This window comes from Lutjanus erythropterus, chromosome 9 (assembly GCF_056507025.1).
Source record: "Lutjanus erythropterus isolate fLutEry1 chromosome 9, fLutEry1.hap2, whole genome shotgun sequence".
In the NCBI taxonomy this organism is placed as follows: domain Eukaryota; kingdom Metazoa; phylum Chordata; class Actinopteri; order Lutjaniformes; family Lutjanidae; genus Lutjanus; species Lutjanus erythropterus.
Genome location: NC_139325.1, coordinates 25,809,382 through 25,835,389, shown reverse-complemented (window position 1 = coordinate 25,835,389; position 26,008 = coordinate 25,809,382). Strand labels below are relative to the sequence as shown.

General features: G+C 40.2%; 1 protein-coding gene across 2 annotated transcripts; it reads right to left on the bottom strand.

Moving 5' to 3' along the window:
* Positions 1-8,065: 8,065 nt before the first annotated feature.
* On the bottom strand, positions 8,066-25,836 carry tmem245 (transmembrane protein 245). Of its 2 annotated transcripts, XM_084726899.1 has the most exons (18): positions 25,179-25,836; positions 22,042-22,159; positions 21,233-21,328; positions 19,875-19,982; positions 18,779-18,982; positions 18,517-18,686; positions 16,667-16,690; positions 14,205-14,309; positions 14,030-14,112; positions 13,836-13,926; positions 13,640-13,738; positions 13,421-13,552; positions 12,197-12,319; positions 11,077-11,222; positions 10,860-10,960; positions 10,589-10,763; positions 8,946-9,140; positions 8,066-8,852 (listed from the first exon to the last, which is right to left on the bottom strand). In XM_084726899.1, the coding sequence occupies exons 1-18, from the start codon at positions 25,776-25,778 to the stop codon at positions 8,804-8,806; spliced, it is 2,619 nt and encodes an 872-aa protein (XP_084583025.1). In that variant the 5' UTR covers positions 25,779-25,836; the 3' UTR covers positions 8,066-8,803. The 2 variants fall into 2 exon arrangements, with proteins under 2 accessions (XP_084583025.1, XP_084583026.1); XM_084726900.1 differs by lacking the exon at positions 16,667-16,690 and having other exon boundaries at positions 25,179-25,834.
* Positions 25,837-26,008: the final 172 nt, after the last annotated feature.

Here is a 26,008-nt window from a genome sequence, read left to right as displayed (position 1 = left end):
TTATGAACAGGAAATTGAAGAGAGCTGAAGGGAGGGAAAAGTTGAACTGTGGATCACAACGAGTGCAGCAGCAGCAGGCATATCTTAGTCCATAACTACATATCTCACTTTGTAAGCACACCTGCAGTATTTCACTCTTCATATCTTCGTGAGCCAGACAGCTGAACAGTTACATCAGTGTGTCGTTCTCATTTTTTTCATTCTTTTTTTATTCTTGGTATCGCTCCTGCACCTGCAAGTCAGAGCAGGAGAGGTGACTATTTCATACAGGTTTTAACAAACATTTCGTCTTCCTCCAGTGGAGGAGGGGTTTACACATAGGACACTTCACCGGTTCATCTTTGTTGTGGACATGGTAGCGAGAGGAGGCCGTCGACTGATTTCATGTCTGAGCGAGTGACTGTGTGGTGAAGATGTGAACGGTTTTTTTTTTTGTTTGTTTTTGTTTTTGTTTTTTTGATCGTGAGACAGAGGGACGGTAACGATTGTTCTGATTGTTGGGGTTGTGGGGGTTTGAAGTTAACTGACATGTCCAGGCTTCCACACTGAGCTGATCCAAATGTAGAAAATAAAGGCGAAAAAGTTTACAGAACAATATGAGGAAAATGTTGATTTCTGCCTCTTTTTGTCTGCACACACGCTCATAAAAAACATTTTCTCTTTAGTTACAAATATTTGACTTAAAGGTCCAATGTGTAAGAGTTACAGGGATTTATATGTAATATTTATATGTAATATAATATTCATCAGTATGTATAAGAATAATCACCTGAAAATAAGAATCATTGTTTTTTTGTTACCTTAGAATGAGCGTTTATATCTGCAGAGGGTGCAGGTCCTCATTCACAGACACCACCATGTTTCTACAATAGCCCACAATGCCCTAGATTTATTTAACTTTTTTGCGAGTTTCATGGACACTGTAATTTCTCCTACACCTTTGGAAGGGGAGAGTGAGACGAGGTGATTTCAATCTTAAAGCACCTTGCTGGATGCCACTAAATCCTACACACTGGTCCTTTAACTTGGTGGTTAATTAAATGGGCAGATAATAAACTTTTCACGCCAAGATCCATATTTGAGAATAGAGCTGCAACTAGTGATTATTTTCATCATCTATCAGTGTGATGATTATTTTCAGGATTAATTGTTTAGACTATAAAAAATTGTGAAAAATGGTCTCAGACTATAAATCAGGAGGAAATCAACAGTCTAGCAGAGTCCTTCAGAGAAAACTGCCTGCTGCTCAACATCAGTAAAACTAAGGAGCTGGTTGTTGATTTTTGAAGAAATCAGTGGAGCTGAGGTGGAGCAAGTGAACAGTTCTAGGTTCCTGGGAATCAGCATCACAAAGAACCTTGGATGTCTTGGACATCACACATCTCCGTCCTGGTAAAGATGACTCAGAAATGGCTGTATTTCTTAAGGAAACTTCAGAAGGCAAAGTTCCAGAGCCAAGTTCTGGTTAACTTCTACAGAGGAGCAACTGACCGGAAACATCACAAACTGGCATTATGGGAAAGTCCAGAGGACACTTAAAGACAACATGGACCCCAGACAGTCGTTTCAACCTGCTGCCATCAGGAGAAGAATCTGTATCTGCTGCTGTACCACCAGACTGAAGAATAAAAACAGCAAATCACTACAATTTTGCTTCAAAAATTAATGAATGAGACAGTTCGATCGCCAGAGTTGTTGGAAACTAATTCTCTTTCGACAAACTTATCAATTAATTAACTGATCATTGCTGCTGCTCTATTTGAGATTTTGAAGTTGACTTTGGAAAACAGCAAATAACCAGACAATCTCTATCGAAAGATGCCCTGTGGAGTTCGGTGTTTGTCACCAGAAGGCACTGTGTGTTTGCGTGTGTCTATCCTCAAGGCCTGACAAAGAACGCATTTTCCTCCTCATAAATCATTTGAAAATCTGAATTTGTCTAACGGCAAATTGCAGAACTCTCCCAAAAAACAATGCAAAGACTCATGAAAATAATCCCTCTCAATCATCACCAAGGACACACCAGACTAAAGCAGAAAACCACGTATAAGAAGTTTTTTTTTTTTATGAACTCTTATTTTGACATGGAAATGCTCTTCTATCTAAGCAAAGTCTAGACTTGAGTGATTATCCTGCTGGTTGTGTTGGGTTGTTGTGATTTGGAACGTATATGTGCTTGAGCCTGTAGTGGACTTTGCATCAGCTTTATGGCCCATGGTTATTCCTGACTGAACCCTCACTTGTACAAGCATTATGTGAGGTTCTTTATGCTTAGTATCTTTTAGGAATCAAACTTAAGCACACCATTGGAGAGCAGGTTCTGCCAACACAAAGTTGATTTAAGATTTATCGATCACAGGAGCTTAAGTTGCAAATTTTCCTCCTAGAATTTGTTGAAGTTTTTTTAAGCTCAGTACCTCTTATGAATCAAACTTAAGCATACCATCGGAAATTATCTTAAGACGACACAAAGACCCCACCATCCGCTCATTCCCTCTCCTTGTGCTTGACGCATTACCATCCCAGAATGTCAGTATTTGATATCCACCTATCTTTCTGCTGCATTTATGAACAGGAACTGACGAATCCTACTTATCCTACCCTTAAATCTTTTAAATCCTGCATTGTTTACATCAGCAAGCTTGCTTTCTTCTTTCTTACTGTCTTTGTTGGCATGTTGCTACATTTTTTGTGTGTTTTCTCAGTGGAAAAGTGTGAAACCGCTGCTCACATGCAGTGTGCAAACAAAGCAGGGACCCACTTGTGTAAACTTTTTTTAACACAAAGAGGAAGAGTTGGACCCACTTGTAGCAACCGCATGGTCATGGGGTGTGAAATGTGACCGATGAGGCACCCATGGGTGTTAAAAGATAATCTCTCTTATCTCCCCACGGTGAGAAGCACAGTGCTGCAGAGGAGGTGAGTCTGGGCAGAAGCAAGATAAGTCTGGTGGGAAATGGGACTCTTCTGTCTTTTTAATAAACATGACGGTGCAGTGAAGGTAATAGAGTCGGGCAGCAGACTCACTGCATGTTTTGTGGAGAGTGGATTATTCAAACTCCTTGACTTGATGTGTTGAATTATTCATTTGCCAGGATTAGACCCACCGAGAGCCATCAGGAAGACATATTAGGCAGCAGTGTTTTGCATACACATAAAAGATGCTGATTCTCTGCTTTTGTTTTCGGAAAGCATCTCCTGTATGGTAAAATGAGATGTTTGGATATTTTCATATTACTATAGCTTCTCATTACAGATTCATTCCAGTTGAAATTTTGTCTCCAATAAGGCCAGAAAAGATGCCTCCGACTCTCACACAGTCTGAAATCAGACAGGCAGGAGAACTCAGATGTCAAAAAGTCAATCTACAGTGATTTCCTCTGATTCCTCCTCCTCCTCGATGAAGATTAATCTGTCCTGTAGATCCAAGAAGAGTCTTCCTCATGGAGACACCTCACTGTGTTCACTCTGCGAATGAAGTGAGTGATTCTGCCGTTAAGGAGATTTAGGGCCACGAGAGCTCAGGAAGACTCTACTCTGGTTTATGTGCTGCAGACTTCACAAGAACTATGTGGAGTCTTTGATCTGAAGAAATGGATCAAAGCTGAATTAGACTGCAGCCCGGAGGGAAACTTCACCAAAAGACAGAATATCGAAGTGTCTTCGGAGGAACTGAGTGAATTCATAATCTTGGAAATGTGTCCATCTAATTTATTCTTTTATTGTTTTATTGATCCTTGTTTGTGAAATCAGCTTTTTATTTTATTATTAAGACACTGAGCTATATCTCATTCATTTAGACTCATCTTTGGTGGAGCAGAGTTCGACATGTTGCATGTTTTGACAATGGTTGGATGTTTTCTCTAGAGCTGCACCAACGAGTCGATTAATATATTAGTTGTCGACTATTAAATTAATCACCAACTATTTTAATAATCAATTTACCGATTTGAGGCTGTTGGTTTTCTAAGAAAAATGTCCAAATTCTATTTCAGCTCTCTGACATTTGAGGACATCACCTTGGGCTTTGGGAAACACTGATCATAATTTTTTTTTTATTTATTTTTTTTTTTTTATTTTATGGACCAAACAGCTGATCAGTTAATCAAGAAAAGGATCAACAGATTATGCAATAATGCAACTAATTAGTTGCAGCATTAGCTTTCTCAAAAGAAATAAAGCTTTTGATTGTAGTTAAGGTAATGACAGATTATTAGTATTAGTGCTGCAGCAACCAGAGTTGTTGTTTGGTCCATAACAGCTGGAATCAGAATTGGAACATTTTTTGCATAGAAAATTACTCAAAATAATGAATCAAAATGATTGGCAATTACACTGATTGATTAATTGACTAATCGCTGCAGCTATAATAGTGTATTATTGATACTGTTGAGCACTGATGCAATATTTTATAAGAATAAGAAGAAAAAAGTAGAAGTTTGTTGCTTTGACAGAATTAATTTATTAATTATTTTAATTTTTATAGGCCAGAAGAAGGTTTTATCATGTTTGACAAGCTGTTATCACTGGATTTTGTAAACTACAGAGCTCATTTAAACCTGTTGGAACCTGAGAGACAGCGGCAGCCAGCAGCATCGTCCATGTGGAGCTTCAAATGAGGTTAATAAAATGTATTATTTTTTCAGTCCATGTCTTTTTTCTTTGTATGCACTGATGATATTTTTTTAACAATAAAATCTCCTTTGCTTTTTACAGAATATCAGCGTGTGAAGTCACCCGCAAGGCCGTGGATTAATTCAGCATCAGCTGTCAGGTAAGAAGATAATTCTGGACTACACACTTTCAGAAAAACACTACAAGTAAAAATCCCCACAAAGAATCACCTTAGGATATTTTTACCTGCTCCCAAAACATTTAAAGCTGCAGTCTCACGCAGCCCTCATTGTTTTTTTTCTCTCTCAGTAGCGTAGTTTCGACAGTACAATATTAAATAGCCTACATTCTCTGGTGTCCCACATTCAGCACTGGCACTGTATTATAGATCAAAAAGACTTTTGCCAGTTAAATAAATTACTTTATACACAGAAATTTTACTAAATTGAGAACTATGTACTTTTTTTTCTGTAACAATATCATGATATCACAACCTACGTCCATGCACGTTAAAACAACTGTCCTTTGAATATTAGTAATCTGAACATCATCCTGTGGTCAGCGTGTTTGTCGATTAGTTTACCGGACACTTGATTGGCTTCACCAGCAGCTGCACAGTAGCTTTTTCGTGGGTTTCATATTTATTCTGTCCATCTGGGCAGAGCCTCACTGACACATTGACAATCTGTAAAGCCTTCACAGAACAGATGACACTGTCTGACTCAACTCGCACAAATACTGACAGAAGTTTTAACTTTGATTTATCCGGGGAAAGTTAAGATTTGAATGCATGGCTTCTCTCCCCTCAATTTGTAGCCTGGTTTATATTCACACGGTTCAACATAATCCCAACTGGAAGCTCAGTCCTTCTGCAGGCAGAACAGTATTCTGCTCTGTGAGGAGAATTATTGTGCACAAATTTAATAAGTCAATTCATGTATATTAGTTATTCAGCTGCAGATAAGACGATGTTTGTCAGTTAATCTCCAGACCAACCTGTTTACATGGACTGACTGATTTTGCAACTGTGATGGGGGAAAGTAGGTAAATATTTTCCCTCAAACAAATAACAAACCCTCTTCAGCCGAGTGTTGTACTGAGTAGATAATTAATCAATTGACAGATAATTATCATGCGTAGCGCTACTTTAAAAGCAAAAATTCCAAACATTTGCCTTTTCGAACTTCTCAGATGTTAGCATTGCATTTACATTTAAGTGCCGTACTTTGTTTCAGGTTTATTTCAACCAAACTAGGCTTTGTAACTGTTTAAACAGTGGAAAGACAAACCAAGACATTTTTGGTTAGATTTATTTTGTTTCTGTTGAGTTTGAAGTGTGTTTTAACATGATAAAATCACAGCTGCTTATGATTAAACACAAAGGTATCTGACTCGGTGGCAGACACTGAAAATAATCATATAGAAACAGCTAATTTTCTCACCTTGTTACCTTATGAAGGTCATATAAAGACATCAGTAATAAAGTGAGTTGAAGTAGCTTTAAATGGAGTATTTTACATTGTTGTATTGGTACTTTTACTAAAGAAAATATCTTCCAACAGTGTGTTGTTATAACGTCTGTATCTTGAGATTTTAGACATTTGGTTCATTGTTTAGTACTAAAATGCAAATCTAAATGTTATAGGCCAAACAGTTTTTATAAAATCACCAACAGACAATTAAATCAATAATTAATTGCAGCCCTAATTCAGTCAAAAAACAAACTACTGAGTCACTCAACTAAGCCACAATAGTTTAAATGATATTTATTGTGTCAGTGCATAACCAGTAATAAAACAGTACTGAATGAAAACTACAGTAATTTATTTAAACAGTCAAACTGCTGTTAAACTACACGCTAGTCCCAGCACAGAACACATCACAGCCCTCCCAGCTAACACAGGCAGCTAACACAGTAGCCATGTATGAACAATGTGTCACATTACATACACAATTCATCTGTACAGCTTGTTTATTAAAGCTTCAAGTGATGTAAACGTCTTCATACTCTCTGTTCAGAAAAGTGCTCCGACTGTAGTTTAAATGTGGCGTGCGCAAGTGCAGGAGTGGATGAGGTGAGTAAAAAATATAAACGTATCTCTAAAGGATTCGAGGTGTGTGAGGTCAAAAACGGCATGATGGGGATGACAGTCACAGTCTTACAAAAAGTATTCACAAAAATACTCAAAGGTCTGAGTGTAAACGTGCTTCAATACTGGCAGATCAGCTAAATCTGTTAAAAATGAAAAGCCTGCATGTATGTGTGGTTTGCACTCACAGTATGTTAAAAAAAAAAAAAAAGCTTAAAATAAATTGAAAATGTAAAAAAACAGAATCCATCAGTAATCCTCTGTCAGACTCAGACCAAACTCCCTGAAAGCAGGACGTCTAATCTGATCATCTAAAGTACTCGTCATCAGTCTAAACCTGTAACTATTACAAAAATAAGCAGAGATTTGCTAAAATTCAACCGTGCAGATACCAAAAAAAGTGAAGCAGTGGTAATAAAAAGCCTGGTCCAGGAGAGCAAGAGTGGTGAGTCTTTGTCAAAGCGGAGATCAAGTGTCGCAGCTACTGTCACTGAAACGTGAACGATACAGTAAGGCTTCATTCAGACTGCAGGCAAATCAGATTTGTTTCTCTTATCAGATCTTTAAAGGAATAATTTGGATTATTTGATGTGGAGTTGTATGAGGTACTCGTTAATAGTCATTACTGCAGGAGATGGCAGCTGGTATACCCTGTGTTTGGAGAAGCAGCAGGAGCACTAAAGCACTAAAGCTAGACAATGGTCCACCTTAAAAAAAAAAAAAAGATCAATATCAGTTTAAGTGCACGTTATACTTGGATCATTTTCACAGCTTTTCCTTGCTGTCAGGCAGCATTTTCTGACGAAATCACCGTTATGGAAGCCACATATCGCTCTCTCCAAACCAACCAACCTCCATAGATGAAATCAGTCGTTTGTTCGTTTCGTTTCTGATCAAAACAGCGGTAGAACAGTAGCTCCCGTGTTCAGTTCAAACTGGGTGCATGCCAACCACCACCTACTGTAGGTTATACACTGACTATCCATATGTACCTCATACAAAACCCATTTTAAATAATCCAAACTGTCAGATTGAATTTGTGTCCAGACATCAGTTTGTTTGAGAAATGGAGGGAGCCTGCCCCCAAGTGCCAGCAGACAATTTATTTCAGTGTCTGTGCACACACTGTTGTTATCTGTGTTGTGCTCCACACCACTCTGCTAGTAGCAGCGTGGATTCTGCTTTGCTACTCTGATGCACTTCAGTCACTCTGGATTTGGCGTCATTGTTGTGTGTCACATTGCGAGTGACGCAGAAGACGCTTAAACAGAACAAAAGACGCTTTGAAATCCCATGTGAGTGGTCAGAGACACATCTGTAGGAATCCAATTGGAATCACATTTCAAACCACCACCTAGCAAAAAACTGCATTTCATGCAGGTATTTTTTTTAGCTGTCAGTACTTTCTAAAATCAGTCTGAATATGCAAAAAAAACAAATTTGGGCTTTCAGTCTGAACAAGGCCTTAGTTAAACTAAAAACAGTCATTGACTCGATCTCTGGAGCCAGGTGTGAGGATTTGTCAGGAAGAGTTCAGTTCATCTTTACACAAACAAACCTTCACTACAAACTCTACTTGAGCCTCCATGAGGAGAGAGGTAGTGAATACAAACACTGCACAACCGCGTTCTGTAGCTGAGACGCAGCTAGGGTGTGTGTGCAGGGTGGGGATCAGGGGCTTTTTAGATAAAATATATCCTCTTACAATTACGATAAGTTTAGGCAAATTACAAAATCAATTTAGGCACTGAGTTCTGAGAGGTGATGTGATTAAGCATCAGCGTCTCTGCCATTCATAATCATAAAGCCCAATGTGACACCGTTGGTCCATGTTTGGGGTCAGGATGAACGCTCACATCTATGATTTTAGGGTCTTGAGTGAGAGCAGCTGGTACCATTTTGCTCAGAGAAGCAGCTCTGGAAAGCAGACGGCATCGTGGGTAACCAGCCACTACGCCACCACCTCTTCTCGGGTCAGGGGGGGCGACTCCTGACGAGCCGGGCGGCGTAGGGAGGAGCTTCAGGGAGGGCAGCACTTCCCTGAGGAGTCAGCCAATAGGAAGCCAGGTGACGTTCCACAGGGACACACCCTCTTGACCTCACTCACTGGTCCTCTTCAGGACAGAGGGGGTGGAGTCTGTGAAGGTCCTGAAAGAGACAAACGGAGGACAGTGACGCGTGGTTACATTTCTCAGCAGATTTTAATCAGCTGTCTGAATGCGTTACGGATGTTATCGTTACCTGATGGGGTGGAGCGGCCACGTCGACTGCACTGGTGTCGGCACTGCAGAGCTGGGGCTCATAAGCATGGCGCTGTAGATGTTAGCTGCAACTACCAGGATGCAGAGGAGGATGGGCCCAATGATGGCGCCCTCCAGACCTAGATAATATGCTCCGCCTGCCACCGCAAGACCTGTCAGATATGGGTGTCCACCCCTGAGACACAAAGACAAGGAAACAGATCAACACAAAGAAATGCCAAGGCAATATAATGTCAGAAAATGTACAGAATGTGTTTTTAACATATTTGACCTATTTAACCTAACACATACCTTTATGACAGCTATCTTAGATTTTAGAATGTGAATATCATCTTCTGTGATTGTAATGTAAATTGTGTGTATTTTTGTTTCTTGTCTTAATTTTTGTCTTCTCTGTGATTTTGCAAATGGAGCTAATGTAACTTGAGACAATAAAGTCTCATCATCATCCTCATCATCATCACAAAAGGTTTGAAATGTGTCCCTGTAAAACTGTACTAAACATAACTTTGATTTCAAAGCTATAAATGCAACTAACAAATGTCAGTCATGGGTTTTATTAACACTGTCTAAATTGATTTTCAGTTAAATGTGAGCAATTTTACTAAATATGTTTGTAGTCTGTTTTCCATCGCCTTAAAGGAATAGTTCAGATTATCTGAAGTGGGGTTCTATGAGGTACGTGTTGTCGATGACATCAGCTCACCCCCAGTTTGAGAAGAAGCAGCACGGAAGCTTAAGAATGAGCTGCTGTGTACAGGGTCAGCAGCAAAATGTATTTTAGCCACTTAAAGGCCTAACTAAAAAAATCTATATCAGTTTGAGTGTATGCTATATTTATGCCGCCAGACTACTTTTTACGGGAAATCACTGTTATATAAGCCAAATAATGCTCTCTCCAAAGCAGCCAGGCTCCATTTGCATGGGTCTGTTTGTGTTAGAGCATGACTTTGGTGTTTCAAAAGATTAGTTAAGATTCACTCAAGTCACACAATAACACAAACAAACTAACAGATCGAGGCAGCAGTATTTCAGCACCTCCAGTGTTCTGCAAGGTAAAATGACTTGGTTTATATAACGGAGGCTTCCTGTCAGAAAAGGGTGTCTGACAGCGAGATAAAGTAGTGAAAATATTCTAAATTTAACATACACTTAAACTGATATTGATTGCTGTCCCTCTCCACAGCAGTACACTGGTACTCCTCTCTGCTTCTTCAAAATGTGGGCCTACATCTACTGTAGTTAATACACTGACTATCAATAAGTGCCTCATAGAAATCCACTTTAAATTATCCAAACTATTCCTTTTATCTAAATTAAGTCCTACCCATGGTGAACAGCACCACAGGAAATATTATTCAAAGGGGAAACAGACTTCAGCACATGGCTGTCCTGCCAATAACAGCTGAGATGGAGCATTATCTGGCTCGCTGTCTGGTGTTGTTTTCTATCTCAAACAGCTGACAGTTTATGAAACTGGCCGAGGCAAATGGACACACTGTTTATAGACTTATACAGACAAAGCCATATTCGGATACCAATCAGGCGGCTGGTTTGTTGACATTTGTTGGTCAAATGTGTCTAAACACACAAGCTGGTAACGACCATGTCACACATACGCACCCTGATATGTCAGAGTAGATCGCCGTATCTACAAAATACGTTGGAAGCAGATGGCAAATCAGCAGCAGCACGGCCTTGACGCCTTCGCCTTGCACCAACCACAGGTCACACACCGCCGGCACTGCCGCCCAGTACGTCCCGAGGAAGGGCACCGCACCCAGGATGGCAGCCAAGGCTTCAGGACAGGAGAGACGGAGACAAAGAGTGAGAAAACACCAACTGTGGCTTGGCAGGAGCAGGTACAGGGACAGCTGTGAACATGCTGACTCACCGGAAGGAATGAAGACGATGTTGATGCCAAAGATGGTGTGAGTGAGCCAAGTGTAGAGGCCGTAGAAGCCTGCCATTTTCAGAGAGGCGTCAAATACTCCTCTGCAAAACAAACACACACAAGGTCAAAAATTACGTCCTTTAGAAGTATAGATGAGTGTAGACAGTTTAAATGTTGCTGCACACTTGGATGACTTCTTGTGTATGTGTGCGACTACCTGATGGCCTCCTCCACAGACTGGCCGATGATATTTGAGGAGGGTCCGGGCTGGGAGAGGGGGGTCAGGCTGATCACCCATTTGACAGGTTTGTAGTATTCACCGCTGGAGCTCAGCAGGTAGAAGAGAGTGGTCAGGAAAATCACCTGCAAATATTTGATGAGCATGTCTGATGTAGCAATTAATATTATTCAACCTGTACTTTACCCTCATAAAAACACATTAAGGAACACAGTCACCCGCCTGAACTTATAAATCACCACCAAAGCATGTACAACTAAGAATAATCCTGCCCTTCATGACTCAGTGATGCAATGGATATATCAAGCTTCAAGATCTGTTTCAAATTATTCCATTAAGACCAGTCTGCAGACACTTGAACAGCTTATAACATGTTGTGCAGATTTTTTTTATATTTTTTAATATTTTATTGTCAATTTTCCATTTTCCATTCATGGTTATTGACTTGAATCACTTGCTTTTTATCTTTCTTCATATTTTCCTTCTTACTGTGTTTATTGTTATGCATCAAAACACCACAGCAAATTCTTTGTATGTGAAAATTTCATTGGAAATAAATGTGATTCTGAGAAGATTTTTGCAATTTCCAGATCTCCAAGTGAGCAATGACGATAAATAAAATGATAGCAGGCACTATCTAGACCAGAAACACATACAGACAGGTGACGGGACAAAGGACGACGCTGGGTCAAGGTTTATGAACACATGTTGGCCTATCCTTTCACTCACATGTGAGCATATTATACTGAGAACACAACAAGGTTTCAGGGGTTGTTTTGGAGGTATTAGTACTCATTGACAAGGTTCAAGAGGTCTTTTAAGAGGTTCTCATGGATATTTGGGGGTTTTAAGCTGTTTTTTTTCTTTAATTGGTCACTCATCTGTATGCTCTTTTTTAAAACAGATGCATAAAAACGTTTGTGATGACTACCATACTAAACTACCACCATTCTTAAGTTTAGTGGACTGTGCAAACACCAGAGGCAACAATGGAAACAAGTGCAAGAGCCAGGCATTTCCTGATAATATCAATAAAACAAACAACAACCACCCCATATAATCTCACAGTAGATGGTTTATGACGGTAAGTGCTTCATACCAGACTGAGGGCAAAGTTGAGCAGAGCCGTGCCGCTGTGGAACAAGACGGTGAGGAGAGTTGTGGTGGTAGAGATGAGGAGGCCGACGTTTCTACTCATGACCACCCACAGAGACTCCAGGATCTAGAAAACAACGAGGCAACAGTAAACATGTCATCCACGGGAAAACTTCACACCCCTTTGAGACACACAGTTGTAAATATGTCAAAGATTTATGACCCGCGGTTGTTGTTAACACCCACTGAAGGCCCATCAGGGCAGAACTGACATGCAGCATTCCAGCACATTTTATCAAAAACTATTCGCTGCTACATATGGTCATTACTTCACAGACAAAAAAAGTGAAACCCGACTGAAAACAGCATATTTTGACCTGGGGCCTTGAGCAGATGTAAAAACTAATGATACAAATGTGAGTTTGACTGTATCCAGACCATATTCCATATATCCACATTATTTGCAATGTGTTAAGAATGTAGTGAGAGTTTTTAATGTTTTCCAAATCTGATTTATGAGTCTAAGGGTGAGCTACATTTATATATAGTCAAATACACTGTATTACAACATTATTATTTATGCTAGAATTATAAATGTTTCATTACTTGGTAAATTATGTGAGTATGAATACTGTACACCTATAGTTAGCTACATATGGAAGTATTATGTTATTTTGTTGCTCATAATTATGACTGCTGCCCGACTACCAGGCCAGTTTTAATGAAAAAATGTTGTGATTAACTTGTGATTTCTTTGGATAAGCCAGAGGACTAACATATTGGACTGAGATTAAGAATTTAAATGATTATGAACTGCTTGAAATACAGTACAATCTTCAAGGAATTTGCAATGTAATATGTAAAGGACAGTTGAGGATGCTATCTATAAATTAAGTCACTGGATATTATCTATTTGGATTATTGATTGTCAGACGTTTGTGCTGTCTGTGTGTGTTACAGTCTTTGTCCTGTTTATTTCACAGTTTTACATGTTATGATGTACATTGTTAGAAATATCTGCTGCAATACTGTAGCTAATAGGGATCCTTATAAACTAAACTGAATGTCATAAATATCAGGATAAGGAAATAATGTAGCACCCTCTGGGAACAAAGTCAAACTTTGTTCAGTGAAGTGTTAATAACACTGCATGTCATGCATGTGATGCAAAACAAATGCAAATCCTCTGCCTCTTACAGAAAACAGTGTTTAACACACGCTTGCTTACAGACAACAGAGTCTCAATATTCTCTTGCAGAAAAGTGGCAATGTCTTTCCACTCCAGGATGTCGCCCAGCCAGCTGTTCTGTCTTGGAGACATCATCTTGTGACCACGATGGCGTCCAGAGTGGGTCGTGTTCTGGAAATAGAATATTTTGAGAGTATGACATTTTAAAGGGACAGATCTCTTCCTCGCATCAAGCAAGTTGAATAGACTGCGACCTACCTTCACAAACCAGGAGTGGTACAGTCTGTCCCAGAGCTCCAAAACCTGTTTCTCAATGACAGCTGTGTGGTTCACTTTGTCCCCTAACATCTTATGGAGCTGCATAAAAGAGGAAAAGATTCAATGCATAACAGGCCACTAAAGTATTCAAGGGAAAAATCAATGGAAAATATGAACATATTATTATTATTCTTACCTTTTGTGTTATCCATTCTCGACCGTGTTGATAAACATTCGTAGCAGCTGAATTCAGAGCCTTCTGCACCACACGAGCCTCTGGAAGCCAACTAGAAGAAAATAAAGAAAAAAGAAGTAAAGTGTTCATCAGATAAGAAATTATAAACTCCTAAAATAGAAAGATGCAAATAAAAAAAGAGTGAGCTGTCATACTTGGCCCACTCTGGGTGGTTAGACACGGTCTCGTTGATGAGATTACTGGTTACGTCGATGATGTGAACACTTTCATGATGAACCTAGAAAGATGGAAGTTTCTTTGTTATCCAAAACGATGTCTCAGCACCTCTGAAAAGCAGCGAAGTCAGTCACAGGAAGAGAAACGGCGTACCATAGCAGTGAGCAGCAGAGCCATGAGCAGGGTCCCTGTGACCAGGAGGAAGATGATGAAGATGCTGATGATTTTATCCAGAGATCGTTCCAACCACACGATCATCTATGGACATACAGACAGGAGGAGGAGGAGGAGAACCGACAGGAAGAAATAGAAAAAAGAGAGGGGAGACAAGGTGTAGACACAAAGTCAGTACAGTTCTGAAGAGGCTGTAAACATACAGTGATCAGACACATGGAGAAACCTGCGTCCTTCCCATTTGAAGAGGCCATTTTGGATCTAAATGCTGCCCCCTCTGGCCCTGAGAACAGTAAGGTACAAGTCGACTGCGTGAACCAACAGCCGGGATCACCTGTACACATGCATGCACACGTACTTGCACTTTTTAACATGAAAACATGCAAGTGACAAAATCAGGCTGTGTGCTGTTGGATGCACAACTTCTCTGTCAGTATCTTTCATTCTAAAACTGTTGCAAGCCATCAGTCGCTCAAAGTTCATTCTGTTGAAAGGTGAAATTCTTAACTCAGGTTTCTCAATGCACCAAAACTGCATCAACATCTTCAACGTATACCAGCATTAGTTTCTGTGTGTGTGTGTTAATGTCATAAGAGCCATGTGTTAAAATCAAGTTACTGGAGTCAATGGTGAGTTACTGGAGGAGGTTTTGTTTGTGGACGCCTCTCTTCCAGTCCATGTATGGTTTGTCATTATATTGATGGTGAAATGATGTGAGAGTCAGTCCACAACAAACTTTATATTCTTGGTGAATGTTTTTTTTCTCACTGTCAAATATGTATGTAGTCTTACCTTACAGGAGAACGATACTTGGCAGGCTGACTGATTAAATCCAGTACAGCAAAAAAAATGTTTAACAAAAAAATGGAAACACCACCATCAGCAGGGACTTATTTTGAATCAGTTAGTTAGTCAAGAATGTGAGAGGTGCAAAAACCACCACTTAATATAAAACAAGACCGTTAATGAAGTCTCAAACAGGCCAGACTGCATTTTAATGCAGCCATAGAAAACCCTTAAAAATAACAGATGAGTACATAATTAACATGGCAACCTATGATATTTACAAATTTTGACAAAATGATCCCGGTGGACTTCAACACTCCTCTGCTGCTGCTGTTTTAACACTGTGGTGGATCTGCAACAGCAGCAATCTTGTGACAGTCAACAGACAAGAACAACTATCAGCGCTTCTTAAATCACCATTCAAGATGGATTTCATATCAAAAAACTGCCATGAACATGCCAACATTCAAATTCTAAACTTAAATAAACCTTAAGAGAATAATGCTTGTATTTGTCTTGTCAACAAATCTCATGAAAACACCTAAACCAACAATATTTAGTCCATCTCTCAATACTTGATACTACTTTCCCTTTCCAAAATCCAAGCCCCTTTCTAATGATTGAAATCTAAATCTTTAAAAACACTTCAAAAATGTAGTTTCCTTTTTTAAAGAGTGTGTATATACCTATTATGTTGTCACAATTTGTTTTACCAGAAGAAAACATTATTTGATTTTGATATAAGAATACAAAGCATTTTGTTAATCAGGTGCATAATATGAGCAGGGGTGTGACATAAAACGGTTCAAGAAAGGCATCTTTCATTTCATCTCAACTTTAATTTAATTTAATGAGCAACATTGGTGGTCTATGACACAAACGAATCAGTTATTTCTAAGGCACATCTTTGTCCCTAAAACCTGGAGCATCTATGAGGAAACATCAAATATGCAACTACAAACAGTTCAGGATTTATATGATCGCACCACAGAGAGAAATGAAGCTCTTCTAAAATGTAAAACCTGGCCCAGGCTTTTATTTTGTGCTTCATATTGACAAACTGTTGGGTGTTTCCATTGTTTTGTCCATCTGCAGCCCCATTCCCACCCATAACAGCATGACCACACCCCTCCAAGGGATCTCTCTGGGAGACTGGGCAGTGTTTCTCCTACATCTTTATTTAAAACATAGTTAATGTCAGGCTTATCACAAAAAGTTAACATGAGGCTTACTGAGCAGCATATATTTAGAAACACTGCCCTCTCCTCTATCTATGTCAGCCATCTCTCCATGCAGCTCATACACTCTCAAGCCAAACCTGCCAGTTAGATCGCAGCGGAGAAGGTACAGACGAGGCTGAGGGACAAAGGAGTCCCGCCTCCCCCCCGACCGTAGCTTCCTTTCAAAATAAAAGCAGGAAGCAGGAAAGCAGCAGGAGGACAGATGTATAAGACAGGATGAGAAGGTGATGACAGTGGATGGGTAAAGTGCCAGTCCAAGCTACTACAAGGTGTGCTCACGTCTTCACACACACACACACACACGCCCACCCACACATGTAAACAAGTTATTTTCTTTATCTCTCGCCTTCTCTCACACACACTCTTTCTGTCAGTCTCTCTTTCTCTCAGCACTCTGCTCCTCCGTGTCATTACCTGCTTGTTAAGCCAATGCCAGAGCTTGGGGAGGAGACAAAGAGACATTGGGAAGATTATTGTTGGAAAGATCTGTGCAGCAGTCATCGTAGGGCTGGGCAATATATCGATACTGTGATATCAGAATAGATATCGGCTTAGATTTTGGTTATCGCTATACCATGATATGGCATAAGCATTGTCTTTTCCTGGTTTTAAAGGCTGCATTACAGTAAAGTCATGTAATTTTCTCAACTGTTCTAGCCGTTCTTTTATTTGCCTTTACCTACATAGTCAGTATATCCACAATACTGATGATTATTGTGTTAATATTTGGTGAAAGCACCAATCATCCCTACAATAATATCGCAATACTGATATCGAGGTATTTGGTCAAACATATCATATTCATCAAATATTTGATTTTGTCCATATCGCCCAGCCCTAAATCATCACATGTACCCGTGCAATAAGTACACAACTTCTTTGGGCAAACGGCAGTGAGGGATCAGGAAGTGTGGAGTGTGGCAGGCAGGATTTAACTACAGACCGTACAGGGAGTGTGAACTGGCTACGCAGTAGGATGCAAATCATTGTGATTACAAACACATGACATAAGTACATCCCAAAAACACCAGGAGAAAGACATGTTTTAGAGTAAAAGGTCATTAGTATCATCGTATGAAACCTTATGAGAACTTGTCATTGAGAAATCTAATTTATGTGACCTATCAGCTTTCTCTTCTTTTTGAAAATTGTATTCATGACTGTTTAAGGGCTTTTTAGAGCAAGATGAATAGATTTTTTTGGCCGCTGGTGTTAGTACATTCTATTGGAGTGGTGTTTGTGTTTATGAAGTTGTTCGTGAAGTTCAGTATTCACAATCTTTTAACTCTGTTTTTGGAAATATCTGGTTCTTTAGCTGCTAAATGATCCACTATATTCACCAGCTAGTTTGTCTGTCTGCCTTTTGGTGCTGGACAGGTGGTGTACAGTCAGCTTATCAGAGCTTTTTCACTAACAAAGGCAACTTGCTGCATCCCGAAACAACACTATGAGAGTGCTACGAATTAACCAAAATGGGCTAAACCAAAACAATGACGAAGACACTGCGTTTTGTGTGGTCTGAACTTGTTCCAGGTCTCCATGGTTGAGAGGAGGTCATTTGACCCAGGTTCTACCTATCTGGCGACACCCGAAGCAACACTCCTGGATCTCTACTGTTCACTCACGTTTTGTATATAATGTGATCTATTCTGTGCACACACATCTATAGCATGTCTCTGTCTGTCCTGGTAGAGTGATCCTTCTTGGGTTGCTCTTCCTGACGTCTCTGTCATCATTAATAATTCCAAAATCAAACTTCATAATTGTTCGGTTGCCTAATAACAGGAAAAAGATGCAAAATAAAATGACAAAGCACATTTGTACAGGATTAAGAACAAAGACAACCTCTCCAATTATTACAAATTGCTAGAAGTACGCAGGTAATACTATTCCCATGTGAACAGGGCTTTAGTGAACAATTCACTATTCCTACATGCAAAACTTCAGAGTTGTAACTGTTCGTTGTAGAGAAATCCATTTCTGCTGAACTATTTCAGTACTTACAGAATATTTTATCCTCTAGTGTTTGAACAGCAGACACCCAGCAGGCCTGACCTTCAGTATTTATTGGTCAGACAGTCCTTGACAGCCACAGAGGGCCTTTAAAGTGGACAGTGATGAATATACTGCATGAACACTAAAAAGATGCACCGGTGTAACAGAGGATGTGTGTGTGCCTGGATGAGGATGTGTGAAATCAAAGGAGGAGGAAATAAGGGGACTGCCTGCACCAGCAGCACCTGGAGATCAGTCAGAGGCGTTACCTTAGTGTCGATACGCAGCAGGAACTGAGCCAGGCCTTTGATTGGTCCCGGCAGCAGGGCCTCTTCTCGCTCACGTCCGAGCCTCTCCAGCACCGCCCACCACGAGGTCAGAGTCCGCTCTGCAAAGCTCTTCATGCCGAAGTGGACCACCAGCTTCTTCAGCACCCACACTAAAGCATCAGTGCAACATTAGTCTGAGTACAGAACATCTGAAGGGAAAGTTGTGAGAAGGGGAGTGTGTGTTTGTGCACGTGTGTGTTACCAGCCACAGGGATAGGCAGCAGCTGTAGGATCCAGAGGTTGAGCCACACCTGAACCAGTACGATGGCCCAGACCAGCAGAATGAAGTAGATGTCACTGGCTCTGTGGGAGCTTTTCTCTTTCTGGAAGAGGCCTGCTGGTAACGAACGAGAGCCCCGCGGGAACCCAGGCGTGGAGGGAAGAGGGCCCACAGACTGCACCCCATCTTGAAGGAGATGAGGAGAGAAAGAGAAACAAAGACAGAAGTCATGAGGTTAGACACTGGTTTATTTTAGCAAGTGTCAACCACCGTGGCTAAATGGTGAAGCCAAAGCGGAAGTGTCTTGAGCTGCAGTTCCTCTATGAAGCCGGGCCAGAAAAATGGTGACTGTTTAGAAGAAACATTCAACTTCTCTATTGAAATACAAAGATAAAAGTTAGACTGAAGACTTCGGTGCATGTGAACTAAGCTTTTAAAACATCAAAGTCACACAATAACACTAACAAACTAACAGACTGAGGCAGCGGTAAGCCAGCAACTCCTGTGCTCTGTGAGGTAAAATGACTGATTTTACCAATGGAGTTTGGTGGGTTTGGACAGAGGAATATTTTGATCATTCCCATCAAAAAGTCTGCCTGACAGCAAGGTAAAGCAGTGAAAATACTCTTAATATAATGTACATATAAATTGACATATTTCAAGATTTCAAGGTGAGCCTTTTTTCTAAGTGGTGAAATACATTTTTTGCTGACCCTGTCCACAGCAGTACATTCATGGCTTAGCTTCCTACAACTTCTCCCACTGCTTCTCCATCTACTGTAGATAATACACTGACTATATCTAAGTGCAACCCACTTCAAATAATCCAAACTATCCCTTTAATACTTAATTTGACTTTTGTATGTGCATCACTGTGTTGATCTTCAGATTAACCACAATGTTTGTTGACTGCTCATCTCACATCTCCTCCCACCTCCCAGTTTTCACACTTAACTAAGAAAGAAGTGAGAAGGTAAATCCAAATACAAGGTCACAGAGATTCTACCTCCATGTTATATTACTGCGTAAAACATCGTATCTGTTACAAACTGCCTCTGTCGAAAGTGAGTTATCTTACCTGTATCAGAGTTTTCACTGGACTCGCTTTTCATCTGAAGGTTGCTACAGGAGATGGCCATGTAAATAGTGTTAGCAGCGAATGACAGCACCTGGCCTGACAGCTCTCCTGGGAGATAAGAGACACAGAAAACAACAGTAAAACATCAAGGCAGAGCTGGAACACAGTAAAGAGCATAACTCTCCTATGTGTTTGTGTGTCTGATTTCATTTGACTTTCATTTGACTTTCAAATAATTAAAATAGTTCAACATTTTGTGAAATACCGTTACTGCTGAAAGTTAAATAAGAAAATGAAGCTAGAGCTGCTGAGCTTTGTTTAATATAAAGACAAGGAAATGGAAACTAAATCTACTGGCTGTGGCAGCAGCACCTCTAATAATGAATGATGAATAACATCCTTTAGTCCAGTCTGTAGTCACATTTTCAAAACTCTAAACACACACACACACAAGCACACTGTCTGCTTGTTGTGGGCTACACCAGTGACACAATTCATGTTGTTTTCAGCTTGAAAACTCTATTGAAACAGCTGATTAACAGTTTTGAATAACAGATCATTGAAACATTGAGAAATAGCTGATTTGCAGTCAGCTGTGAAATGACAACGACAGCTGATTCTAGTCTCAATCACAGGTTGATGCTGAAGTTCTTTCAATTACATGGAAATATAAAGTAAAAAGTGGATTTTTTGGATTGATTTTTGTTCAAAGTGGATACAGAACAACATATAGATTAGATGAGGGCTGTGCATTTTTGTGTTTTCCGTTCTGTGACTTTTTTTTTTTTTTTTTTTACCGTATTTGTGGATTTTACAATGTTTTACACATTTGGAACCAAAATCCATGTATGCTGGGTTTTTTGTTGATCACTGGCAGCAGTTTCATGTTGCTAATAAAGCTTTTACTGCACTGTCACTTACTATTTATTTCTATCGTATTTTCTATAAAGTAAAGACAACTCATTCACTGTTAGATTGTATTTTGCCAAAACTGTACACACTGGACGTTCAATCAGCTTTGCAGTAAAAGGAAACTCGCTGTTGTGCTAAGATTAACGTGTTCCTCTTGAGTAGAAAGCTTGCGGGTGTTTTGAAAGAAGGATCTGATATTGAGTCAGGTTTGACATGTTTCAATAAAGTTAGTTTGCAGAGAGAGGTTTTTACATTTGGAAATGTAGAGTTGGTATTTAATGGACAAAATGTTCAAAACCATTTACCCGCACTATTTTTACCATATGACTAGAAGCCCAGTTGATGGCGACCAGAACTGTGTGGTGAGTGTGTGTGTGTGTGTGTGTGTGTGTGTGTGTGTGTGTGTGTGTGTGTGTGTGTGTGTGTGTGTGTCCATAAATCTTCACCTCTGCCAGGGACAGGTGGTTTCTCTTGGGAGCCCACGATGATGAGTATACCCACAACCACAAATATGGGCACTCTCCACGAGCCGGTCAGAGACACTAAAAACAAATCCGGAAATCAGGCTGATGAATATGTATTTTATCACTATCGTGGAAAAACAGGCCACTTTTAATCTTCACAATATTTGGTTCTTGGCAGACATGTTGACTTCTAGCATATGATTGTGTCTTATTGGACCAGCTGAAACATATTTCTTTGTTTAACCAGAACATTATAAAAATCATATATGAGGATCAAATAATTACTGAGATAATATTGACCACTTCGACAAATCATTTGGTCACAGTTTTACACAGGCACATGCCAAACAGGGAACATTCTGTCAGATTTGCCTACAGCCATGTGAAAACCTCCTCCAGCTCTCCTCCTGAGCAGATCTTCTTCTTAATAGCTCTCACTCAGTCACTTTTAACATTTCACGCCTGAAGGTCAACAACTCTTTTCGGCACGCCTTAAGTGTGCTAAAAATACTGAAGACTTCCTCATCTTACTATGTGACTCTGCATGTGTGGTGGGCTCGAGGACCAGCAGAGACACGTTGGAACTGTAAAACATCTTCCTGCCCTCACCTCTGGAAAATCACAGTGTTTAGCCTCATTCTCTGCAGCCTGCTCTGAGCTACATGCTACATTTGAAAAAAAAATCTTCCCAGGGGCGAGGAGGGTGTTTGCAGAACGGTATGAAATGAGAACGAACATGTCTGAGCACAGCAGGTTCTCCAGGCTTCTCCTCCTCCTCCCCACACACTCACCGATGTAGCAGAGCAGGACGCCCCAGACTGGAAGAGCCAGAGCCCTCAGGTAGCGCTCAGTGTGTGGACTCCACTTGAAACAAACTGCCAACAAGTACCCAATCACCACGGTACACACCTGAGAGACAAAATGATCACAAATAGAAGTGATGTTAAGACAAATGAAAATGTGATTTATGCTCAGTTGATGCTTCTGCAGCATACAGTGTTGTTTCAAAACCCACCTGCTTTGTTGCAGAATTTATGAACTTGTTTATACTCGTGGGGAAGGGCTCAGCAATAATTCAGTATTATTGTTCATCAATTTCCAGTGTTTTTTTACCATGACGTGACATTTTGTATTGTCATTTTTAAAAAATGTTATCATCCAAATTCATGACCCCACGCAGAATTTAATTAGAAATCAAGTTATCACAGGTTTTGTTTACACTTTTAAAGAGGAGCAGAAATCGGTTATTGATCAGTAGCTCAAAGGAAGAGTTTCTTCCCCCAGGCTATTAGAAACTGGAACAACGAACAATAAATTCTTTAAGTACAACATGCCCCGTTTTTCACTTTCACTCACACTGTGCACTGCCTTGGTGTTCAGTGTAATATTATTTCATTAAACTTGCATGTATATGTGACAAATAAAATATATTAATTAAGTAATATTTTGTTGCAAAAAATTGAAACATCCTTGTTCCAGCTTCTCAAATGCATGAAGAGAAATGTCACGTTGCTTGAAAAAGCAATTAAACGAAAGCACCTTGGGCTTTGTGAAACTGATATGCTTTTTTCACTATTTTATAGACCAAACAAATTAACTATTAATCAAGAAAATAATCTGCATATTAACCAGTCATTTAAAAACTGCTAGTAGCTGCCCTAATTGTAAAGACCTTTAAAGAGTTCTGTTGAAGATAATGCATATAGAGGACTACTCATTGTACTGAACATTAATTTCAGTATTTTATATGTGATTTTGCATACATTTACTAATTCATCATATCAGAAGAATGTTTTGATAATATGATGATATTGCTTCCACTCATACCAGCTGATGCTACAGTGATCACAAGAGAGACTGACCGTCAAATAAGACCACATCAGACTATCTGAATCTCAAAAGAAACTAAACTGCTGCACATTTACAAAAACAGGGACACTGAAGTGATCAAACTGTCCTGTCTGGCCTTCCCTCACTCACTGCTAACAAACCGACTGCATCAAACAATCTGTTGCCGTTAGGAAGGAAAAGCATGAGATACCACATCCCAGTCACTGAAGAGCTGCTCCCACTGGTCTTCGGCTGGTTCCAGTCCACACAAAGACATCTTTCGATGTAATTCAATACAGTGTCCTCCAACCTATTTATAGACAAGGGCCCTGTGTATCAGTCTTTCTCTATCATTTAAAGAAAGGACAGGCTGTCTGAGTGAGGAGGAACATTTAATGCAATTTGTATATCTCGTCAAAGCTCAGCTGGGCTCGGGCCCCTGGAGCTGTTTTGGAATAATAAGGTATTGATCGATCAGACTCTAGAACGGCACGAAATTAGATCAACTGAGATACAGGTGCGGCCAAAAATTCCAAGAAAAATACCTTCTGTATTGAGTTAATGTGGAAACAGGAAATGCAATTTATACATGCAGCTATTTGTCAGTGTGTAGTACTGCTGTTTGTCAACTCTTGATTAGAGCTTATGGAATATCATACTGTGTCATCCTTTATCAATGTAACTTGTACATATGAATAATTCTGAGCTCATTTTATTATCATTTACTCCATAAATTATTTTTTCTCATTTACTAAATCAAGCATTTGGTCTACAAGATGTCAGATAATGACAATGCAATAACAATTTGCAAAAACATGTTTTCATATACAAAATGCTGACTTTTAGGGCTGCAACTAACAACTGCTTCCATTGTCAAATAACTGGTTTATTATTTTCTCGATTAATTAATTAATAGTAGTTTGACATCAGAAATTTTGACTGTTTTCTTTAAAAAATTACTTGAATCAATTCTCAAAATAGCTGACCGGCAGATAATCACACTGGTGAAGCTGGAACTTGTTGAACCTTGGACATTTAGAGCATTAAACTTGCTGCTGATTAATTTTGTCAGTTAACTAATCAATTGCTTCAAACGCTATTATTGATTCTGTGTGTAACTGGGGCTGTCTCTCTTACCCATGGAGTGCAGGCTCTGTTTATATCTGCATATTGTCTTTACTTTTATCACTTTGATTGTATTTCCAGTGTTTTTATTCTTGAAGGGAAATTCATCAGTTTTCATGTTGTATCCAGTCAGTGTTGATGGTAAATGTAGTCAGCTAATTCCTAAGTGCCTGCAAGAAAACTTATCTCTTCTGCTGCTGAGATGTCACAGTGATGTCACTGGTATTCAGGAGGAATTACAGGTTATTTCAGCGTGGATTTCTAGTCTTTGAGGGTGTGCTACATGACTAATTTTATCGCCTGATGCAATGTTTTAGCCAACAAAGTAATAGCTATAAGACAAGGTGGTGATACACAGCTACATGGGCGTGGCAGTGACAAGCTCACCCACAATCCATCCTGGTACATGTAGGCACTGTCAGCGTGGCTCCATGAGCAGGAAAACACAGTTTTCTTCTTCAGTATATCACACACTGAGGAATTTATCGCTTAATTTGACTACATTTACCATCAAGACTAAAACGAGTCAAATTTTACCTTTAATGCCTCTGCTTGCCCAGGGACTACAGATGAAAATCAGCCTTTGTGGATAACAGTGGACAGACAGCAGTTATAACCAGTTAAAAACTCCTTGTAGTAGCTTTAACAAAATCACACAAATTCAGGCATTTCTATGTGATCCCCTTGTAATAATTTATGTAATAACTAATGTAATAATTTTGGGATCAATTCTCTCCAGAAGCTGTTTTGATGCAGACATTTTCCATGCACTAATATAAGTGATATTGAAAAAACATTCTTATTATTGTTGTGACACTGATTTCAATCATAGGACCCAGTTCTACTGTGTGCAGCTTGTTTGTTTGTGGTGATCCAGCTGACAGGACTGACCTCAATAGCCTCCACAGTGTCACAGAGGGGCTTTGTTATCAGTACAGGGGCTGTAACCAGCTGTCTCTGTCCATTCACTCACCCACACCGTGTGGAAACAGTCCAGCGCGGCCCCGATCACCCAACACACGTGTCCGAGGATCACCTGCATGCCGATGACGCTCCAGAACAGGTAGAGGAAGTAGACCAGCGGCGCCCCGGCCCCGATCACCAGCAGCACCGTCAGCCTCTCCAGCACCAGCCGGCCCATCGCCTCCACCCCGTAGTTCACACACCACACCGGGACCAGCAGGGTCCCCAGCACGATGGGCGTCCCGGTCTCCTGCAGGCCGCTGAGCCAGGAGCGGCCGAGCCGGGCCAAGGAGTGTTTGAAGGGGTGGAGGAAAGTCCCGCAGAGCACAGCCCAGAGCAGCGGGCGGAGGAAGGCCTCCAGGATGAAGTAGACCAGCACCGCCGCTCCGCAGCAGATAGCCACGAAGATCATAGCCCCCGTGTTGTAAAAGGCCTGTTTGATGTTTTTATCAAACTTTAGGGACGACGGTTGGCTCAGCAGCTGGCTCACCATCCCGACGGCTGGCTGGACGCTCTCCGAGAAAGACACGTTGTGAGGCCGCTCAGAGTGAGGGCTCTCCGGGGGAGAGACAGCGGCGGGCTCCGGCGCCGAGTCCTCCTCGTCTGCCATGTTCTCCTATTCCGCCTCCGTAGACTCCCCGATCCACCGCGTGAGGGAGGAAAACATATGACGTAGTACTAACGAAATGCCCAAGAGCATTGTGGGCAATGTAGTGAAGGTCAAAAACACACGCTTCTTCTTTTAGTTAGTTATGATATGATAATAATAATAATAATAATAATAATAATAATAATAATAATAATAATAATAATAATAATAATAATAATAACATCAAAAAC

Bases quoted from the DNA above. Each gene is read 5' to 3' on its own strand.
- tmem245 (XM_084726899.1), bottom strand. From the start codon at position 25,778: ATGGCAGACGAGGAGGACTCGGCGCCGGAGCCCGCCGCTGTCTCTCCC. The intron at 14,113-14,204 runs GTACGCCGTTTC...CCATCTTTCTAG, and splicing joins CTCTGCTGCTCACTGCTATG to GTTCATCATGAAAGTGTTCA. The intron at 10,764-10,859 runs GTGAGTCAGCAT...CCTGTCCTGAAG, and splicing joins CATCGTCTTCATTCCTTCCG to CCTTGGCTGCCATCCTGGGT.